Source organism: Oryza glaberrima, chromosome 1, assembly GCF_000147395.1.
Source record: "Oryza glaberrima chromosome 1, OglaRS2, whole genome shotgun sequence".
NCBI lineage: Eukaryota > Viridiplantae > Streptophyta > Magnoliopsida > Poales > Poaceae > Oryza > Oryza glaberrima.
In genome coordinates, this window is record NC_068326.1 from 11,701,403 (window position 1) to 11,709,656 (window position 8,254).

At 42.7% G+C, this 8,254-nt stretch overlaps 1 protein-coding gene across 1 annotated transcript; it reads left to right on the forward strand.

The window, feature by feature from the left end:
* Nucleotides 1-4,872: 4,872 nt before the first annotated feature.
* LOC127760177 (ervatamin-B-like) lies at nucleotides 4,873-6,331 on the forward strand. The gene is made up of 2 exons (XM_052284397.1): nucleotides 4,873-5,427; nucleotides 5,520-6,331. Exons 1-2 carry the CDS (start codon nucleotides 4,881-4,883, stop codon nucleotides 6,110-6,112), a joined length of 1,140 nt encoding a protein of 379 aa, XP_052140357.1. The 5' UTR covers nucleotides 4,873-4,880; the 3' UTR covers nucleotides 6,113-6,331.
* Nucleotides 6,332-8,254: the final 1,923 nt, after the last annotated feature.

An 8,254-nucleotide genomic window follows, 5' to 3' on the forward strand; every position in this document is an offset into this window, starting at 1 on the left:
GGTGTAGCTAGCTATCGTGATTGTGATTAGGGTTCTGAAAGAACCAGGCTTTATATAAGCTACTAGCTAGCTAATAGCACAGGGGTTTTTGCCATCTTAACAATGGCTAATTGTACTCTTGAGTGCTTAATTGTACTTGCAGTTGATAGCTGTTTCATCGTCAACCGTACGTCTCAATTGTTTACAGAAGTGTATCGATCAGTAGTTGCTAAAGAAAACAGTTAATGTTTTCATGGAAGTAGTTAGTTTCAGTCTGACTTGATCCGACTATTATGGTTAGAGTAATGATTATCCTTGTACAACTAGGGTACATAAAATTGTTCTTTGACTGTTTTGATATGCACGTTCCAATTAACGACCTAGCTTTGCATTTGACATGTTCTGTACCGTACTGTCTATTACGTTGGCACTGAACCATTCATGCTCATGCAAGCTCAAGGCGAAACAAGGCAATTTGCATGTAAATCAAAATGCAGAAATGACTTTTGTACGATTTGCAATGTCAAACGCAGGCGTAGCGCTTACTTTCTCGCTAAATGTTCGGAGTGGCTGTTATTACGTACAGTCTGCTTGCACAAGCAGAGTAACTAGTTGCATTGACACCAAGTCAAATTCGACGATGATATGACTTGAATTAGCTGCCCAAGTCGATTAAGTACTTGACTTAATTACTTGTCGATGACAAGAAATAAAAAAATGCACTCGACCAATTCGTTTCAAAAGGTCACGTTCGATCCACTCGGATCAGGACAAGTAGGCACATCATATATATGCATTTCTAATTTGCATATATTTGTGTTTTGTATGGTTTCAATTAAGCTGCTGATTAACGGTCGTACAGGACAGTACAAGATTACGTACTAAAACGTGTACCTAGGCCCGATCGATCGAGGGTAAGTAGGAGTTTATATAATTTTCTGACATGTTCGCTTGATCGTCTCCACGATTTGAAATGTTCAGTCTCATGACTCTCATCTACGACGTCAGTGCAAATGACTTGCACAACAAATTAAGACATCGATCGAGCGAGCAAGGTGTTGTAAGGTCAGCAAAATTATAATTAAGCTCTCAAATTCCACTTGGCACTGATGATGATCATGTGCCCAACAATGCAATACTACTGGTTCTTGTGATGTGTCGTGATATACTTATATACACTGTTTTCACCAGGAAAATATGCTTGATTATACATGTAGTTACTCAGTCAAGAAATACTAGCATATTGCCAAATGAATGTGCTATTAGAGAAACAGTACTTCAGTCGGAGCCGAAGTTCTAATTATACACTTGCATTGCACAGACAGAATTTACATTTGGTTGTACGTGCTTTGACGCAGTACTTTTAAGTACGACAGAATATTATGCTATTAATTACTACCAAGATCCATTCGTACGGACGTCATTAGTACTCTCCCAGCGTTAAATAAACGTGACCTAAGTTTGTAACATATTCTTTTTGTACATGTAGGTTTTTCCGTTCTTTTATATGTTTCCCCTGAACCTCAAGCAAATACTACTATCTTGCACATTAAACTACAAGCAAATTCTTCTATTCACGAACCAATATACTCCCTCCGTTTCAAAATGTTTGACACCGTTGACTTTTTAGCACATGTTTAACTGTTCGTCTTATTAAAAAAATTTATAAAATATGTAAAACTATATGTGTACATGAAAATATATTTAACAATGAATCAAATGATATGAAAAGAATAAATAATTACTTAAATTTTTTGAATAAGACGAATGGTCAAACACGTACTAAAAAGTCAACGGTTTCAAACATTTTGAAATGGACGGAGTATATGTACTGCGACCTAGTCCATCCAAACCATATTCTGACCAGATATCCATGCATCCTTCAATTAATGATTTGTTAAGTGCTTACATCGCTAAAATCATAAGCTAACCAAATTATGCCCATGCATGTGGGATACATCATCTGATGATTTTTAGGGCTTATTTGGTTTGATACCAATTTATTACTCTACTAAAATTTTGGTAATTTCAATAATAACAAGTGTATGCTTGGTTTCTACCAAATTTTATCCATAATAGTTCAAATTGAATATTATCCAATTTGGTAGTGTCAAAATTTACCAATGTTTTAGCACTACCAAGATTTTAGTAGGGTAAAAATTGGCTTAAAACCAAACAAGCCTTTAATCATTCAGTACGATTTTAGATGAAAGGGAGTAGCAGTATTAGTTGTTCAATCTGCCAATCATACTACAATCAAGGAATTACTTGTCACATTATTATCCACTCAAATAATTAATTAAGCTCCATATCGATACTAATTACTTCTCACAAATATAAAAAAATAAATTAGGTTTAAAATAGAAGATTATAGAGAAATGAGAAATCTACGCGTCATATTATATTTTATTGTCTTGTAAACATGTCAAATCTCCAAAAATACTATAAAAAACAGCAAAAAATTGCCCCCTTCTCTAGCTTCATGGTAGCAGAACAGCCTCCAGCCTATTCAGCTCGTGATAAGCACGAGATGGAGAGGGGCTGGAACAATATATAAACTATGCATCAGTATCAGTTCTTGGGTCAAACCGGCAATTATATATTTCCCGTCAAAACTACCAGGCAAACGAATAACCGGCACTGATGACCCACGTCTCCCCAAATTTAGTGCCGGTTTGAATCAAGAACCGACAATAATGAGGCGTCATCAGTATCGGTTATTTCTTATGGTATGTCCGTAGCTATAGGTTGGGCGGGAAATGGCTCACCAATGCTGGATCTGAGCAAACCAGTACTGATAGGGGTGGTTCCAATGTGGTGCTATGGGGTAGTGGAAGGATGCTTCAATTGGCCAAGGGTAGAGAAAAATTGAAGGAGAAGGGTGTAAAAAAAATGCAATCCGATTGGACCATATGCTAAATGTCCTCAATATTAAATTATTCGGAAAATGTCATTTCCATATGAATTCAAGAGGCTCGTTCCTTTGTTCCAAATAACAGCACTGGAAATAATTTTCGGGGTGAAATTCAGCTAACTGATACAGAACTGCTAATTACGATCCTCTTTTTTCCAATGGGCCTCAGCAAATTACAATTAGCATAGCAAAATACTCGGTTATAACTAATTTGTCATGCTTTGTTCTCTATTTAGGTACACATGTATTTTACTAGAGATCTTTTACTGTGTTTGCATTCCAAAATAGGTAAAAATCCAACACTCCTCAATGACAGGTACTATGTAAAAAGTATTTGAGTATTGGTTAGGTACTTAGGTATTAAGGGTAAAAAAATAATTTTGCTAGTAGCGAGAAAATGGTAGAATTGTCTCTAAATTTAAATCGGTACCACATAGGTACCAATTAAGTCATTTGCCTATTAGTGGCCTACAGGTTCTCATTTGCGTGGTTTTCTCTATATTTATATTGTGTTATTTGTTGTTCTTGTTTGCATGAACGTGTTTTCTTCTAGATTTATATTTTGTTCCAAATAACACATTTACTGGCGTAAAAGTTATGCTTTGCGCGGTTTTATCTAGTTGTATGTTCGGTTCCAAAGAACATGTCAAAACTCATTCATTTAATTCTTTTAGAGATTTATATTTTGTTTCAAGAAGAGATTTATTAATGTGTTTTAAGAACCTGATTGGTTAAAATATCACCGAAGGTTTGAATCAATTTAAGTTAAATATTTTATCGATATATCCCTAGAAAACATGAACTGTACACAAAATATTCATCATGCTTGCTTCTATTTGAACATGATATACGATGGAATATGTGAACTGTGTACATAACTAATCAACTACGTAAAGGAGATTTTACCTGACGCGCTTCGCTTAGCCTTTGACTGACCGATCTCATCTCATATTGAATCCTCAACCATGTCGACACTTCTTGCCCAGTTTAATTCTGGTGAATCAGTTCTAACCTTAGAACAAGAATGGGATTGATGGGGAAGAAGAAAAAAAAGATCCAATCTGGTTTTTTTCCGTGAGATCTATTCAATAACTAAATTAATGCCTGATTTACGTTGTTCGTATTGAACGGTACCGAATCAATGCAATCAGGTATTCAATCCACTAGAATACCCATAATTTACTTAGTAATTACTCCACTGCGCCATCGATTACAATAATTTTTTTTCCATACCTTACCCATCTCTTAATCAACGGCTCATATTACTCCACCTCTCAATACTTCTAAGTATCTCGCAAACACCATAAAGGCTCTCATTTTACTATGGAGGAATTACCGGTCGTGTTTATATTTTCAAACTTTGATATTTTAGTAGACTTCCAAACTTTGATCCTCTTGATGACCTTGGAATTATTAAGTGCCGTTTTATCACATTTGTAATACAATTTTTCACCGTTCCTATTACTAATTTGTGAAGATCATTACAATCAGACGTAATTATTGTTTATGCTATAATAATGTTTCCTGTTATGGGGGCATCCAACTAGTATAGTCCTACCGTATAACCATCCTTTCCAGGGATTGACATTTCGGTTACCGAAATTTCCGGACTCCCCGACATACCAATATCTTGGCCGAATTTTTCGGTTTTTCTCAAATTTTTATGTATTTAATCAAAATTTAGTCAAATTCAGTTAAATTGTTTTAAATTTCAGAAAATTTCGGCCCAAAAATTACCAAAATTTTGGTTCTACCGAAAGGGCTGAAATTTTAGCCGAAATCGAAATTGAAAACCCTGATCTCCTTCCTACTGACCCAACTAACTTTATTATTTCTTCCTTCTCCTACACACTCGACAATTGCCAAGTCAGAAAGCAATATACTAGCAAGCATCAATGAATTCGAATGGTCAAGAGGTCTATATAAACCTTGCTCTGCAGCATATATCCCATATTACCATCGAAAAACATAATTAGCTGCACGCACTATGTACACAAGATCACAACATAATCTAACCAAAATGGCTTCTTCCAAGCCTCACCTCGGGCTTGTCTTGTCCATCACTTGCCTCCTCTTGCAACTCCTACTGGTGGCGGCGAACCCGCCGCCGCCGCCGCCGCCGCCGCTGCGGCGGCCGTCGTGCGACAAGTCCGACAGGGAGATGAGGTTCATGTTCTCGCAGTGGATGTCCAAGTACTCGAAGCGCTACTCGTGCCCGGAGGAGCAGGAGAAGCGGTACCAGGTGTGGAAGGCCAACACCGACTTCATCGGCGCCTTCCGCAGCCAGACGGAGATCTCCTCCGGCGTCGGCGCCTTCGCGCCGCAGACCGTCACCGACTCCTTCGTCGGCATGAACCTCTTCGGCGACCTCGCCTCCGGTGAGTTCGTGCGCCAGTTCACCGGGTTCAACGCCACCGGGTTCGTGGCTCCCCCGCCCAGCCCGAGCCCGATCCCGCCGCGCTCGTGGCTGCCGTGCTGCGTCGACTGGCGCTCCAGCGGCGCCGTCACCGGCGTCAAGCTCCAGGGCTCCTGCGGTAAGCTAAGCTATATCGACATGCTAGGCGTTTCTCGTTCAATTACTTGCTGATTTGATTGAGTTGGAAACTTGGAATCAAATCAATGGCAGCGTCGTGCTGGGCGTTCGCGGCGGTGGCGGCCATCGAGGGCCTGCACAGGATCAAGACCGGCGAGCTGGTGTCGCTGTCGGAGCAGGTGATGGTGGACTGCGACACCGGGAGCAACGGGTGCGGCGGCGGGCGCTCCGACACGGCGCTCGGCCTGGTGGCCTCCCGCGGCGGCGTCACGTCGGAGGAGAGGTACCCGTACGCGGGCGCCAGGGGCGGCTGCGACGTGGGCAAGCTGCTGTCCGACCACTCGGCGTCCGTGTCCGGCTTCGCCGCCGTGCCGCCCAACGACGAGCGGCAGCTGGCCCTCGCCGTGGCAAGGCAGCCGGTGACGGTGTACATCGACGCGAGCGCCCCGGAGTTCCAGTTCTACAAGGGCGGCGTGTACCGGGGCCCCTGCGACCCCGGGAGGATGAACCACGCCGTCACCATCGTCGGCTACTGCGAGAACATCGGCGGCGACAAGTACTGGATCGCCAAGAACTCGTGGAGCAGCGACTGGGGCGAGCAGGGCTACGTGTACCTGGCCAAGGACGTGTGGTGGCCGCAGGGCACCTGCGGCCTCGCCACCTCGCCCTTCTACCCGACGGCCTGACTCTGACAACGCCGCCGCCGCCGGCCGGCGGCGGCGCGGCGAACGGCGTTCGCGAGCATGCGTGCGTGCCCGGCCGGCTTTGTTAGTGTCCATCTATCTACCTGCCCATCTATGAGAAACGGACGGCTCAGATTGATGCGTCCATTTCTAGTTTCTACCGTCCATTCTGACAATGAAATTATACAAGAGAAAATAAACCAATAATACAATTTTCTTCTCTTTCGATCAATAAATCATCCCACTCTGAAGTCTGAACATGCAGCAGAAGCTTGTGCGCAAGCCCATCGATCGTGCATAGGGGTTAGAACGGTGATAGAAATTCCCGACGACCGTTTCTTTTTTATTTTTACCGGCCGAGTAATGTGAAAATGGTTAAATATAAAAACGAAAATATAACAGATAAAAAAAGTAAAAAATAGAGACAAACAATTTTGCTGCATACCGACAGTTTCTGAACACTATAAAAAAACATTTTTTGCATACGGCTAAAAGTGATTTTCGTATGCAGGCGCAACCGCTTTGACGCTTTCCCATGAAGTCTAATAAAAATCAATATTTTTTGGTATGGATGCACAACCGCATGCAAAAAGTGATTTCCGCACATAGTCAGTTAAGCCGTCCACTTGTAAAAATGAAAATAACAAAAATAAGTTCATAAAAGTCGAAACGCTAACTCAAATCCATCCTAGCCACCATCATAGGCGATGCAGTCTGCCACCACCACCGTTGTCGTCGAGACCCCGTTGCACCCGAGGCCGGCGGCAGCGGATTCGCTCCTCCCGAGGGAGAGGGCCACTGCAGCCAGATCCATGAGGGAGATGGTCGGCGGTGCGGGATCCGTGAGGAGGGCTAGCCGTTACCAACGCAGTAGAGAGGCCCCAAGGACACGATGCCGCTGCCGCTGTCTTCGTGGGCCTTCTCTACCAGCCTCCTCGCATGTCACTAGACCCGCCGACATTGGATCTGCAATCCACCGGCCTCCTCGTGTGCCTTCGTCAACCTGCAGAGTGAGAGAGAGAAAGAGGATGAGGAGCGGAGAGAGAGAGAGAGAGAGAAGAACGACGGAGGAGCCATCGTCGTCGTCGCCCCGTCCGCTGGCGCCGGATCTGCCCGCCGTCATTGCCCAAGTCACCACTGCTCCCTTTGGCCTCGGGTGGGGAGGGGGAGGTGGTGAGAAACGGGGAAGCTGGAGAAGGGGGAGAGGACAGGATAAGGGAGGAGAGGGGAGGATGGAGCATAAGAAGATTTTTTTAAGAGAAAAGAAAAGGGGGAAGGGGATGGATCTTGTGCAAGGCGGACCTATTAAAAGGGTCGCATGCGAAAATTCATTTTTTTTCATGTAGACCTTTTTAAATGTAGACGTTCTTTTAACCCGCCCGCAATAAAATTCGAGTGCGTCCACAAAAAAATATTTTTGTAGCAGTGGAATTTACCCTTTTTTAAAAAATATTTATGGTCCAATTCTTTATTTGAGTGTTGACGTGGAAAATCATGCACTGACCTGAGAGGTCTGCTTAACTCTAGTGCAGGTCCAAAAGTGTTTTCGGGTTCTGAGCGTGCCAGTTGGTTTGATCCTGCAACCAACAAGAAACAAAGAGGAACAAAGTTAAATCCATCAACGATAGCCAAACGGCTGGATTGCCGATGATGTATCGTTCAAAGCCAAGCTGATGTAACTTGCATCAGATCGGCGAGGAAAGATAAAGCATAAAAAAAATATTAGATCTACTTGATCGGCTGTTGATGTCAGGAATACGTAGTTTATCCAATGAATTACATTTGGATCAAGTGATTGGGATAGATCGGGCAGTATGCCGAAACAGTATAAATCACTTAATATCTAAATGTGCTTCAAAGTAGAGATTGCGTATGCTCACATCATAGCCGATAGAGCAAACCTAACGTGTATCAGCTAGTACTCCGATACCACCTTATACTAAGATATCAGTACGGATGAAATATATAAAACACAGATCAATCTAGCAAGCAGGGTGAACTAACAGACTGATGGAGAGCATAATATATTTCAAACAAGTGAGATTTTAATATAAAGGGTGGATTTAGACGATCAAGAACCAAATAGGAAAACAAGACAACTAAATCAGGTAAGATCGGCTAAAACCCTGATGCTATCTCTATTAG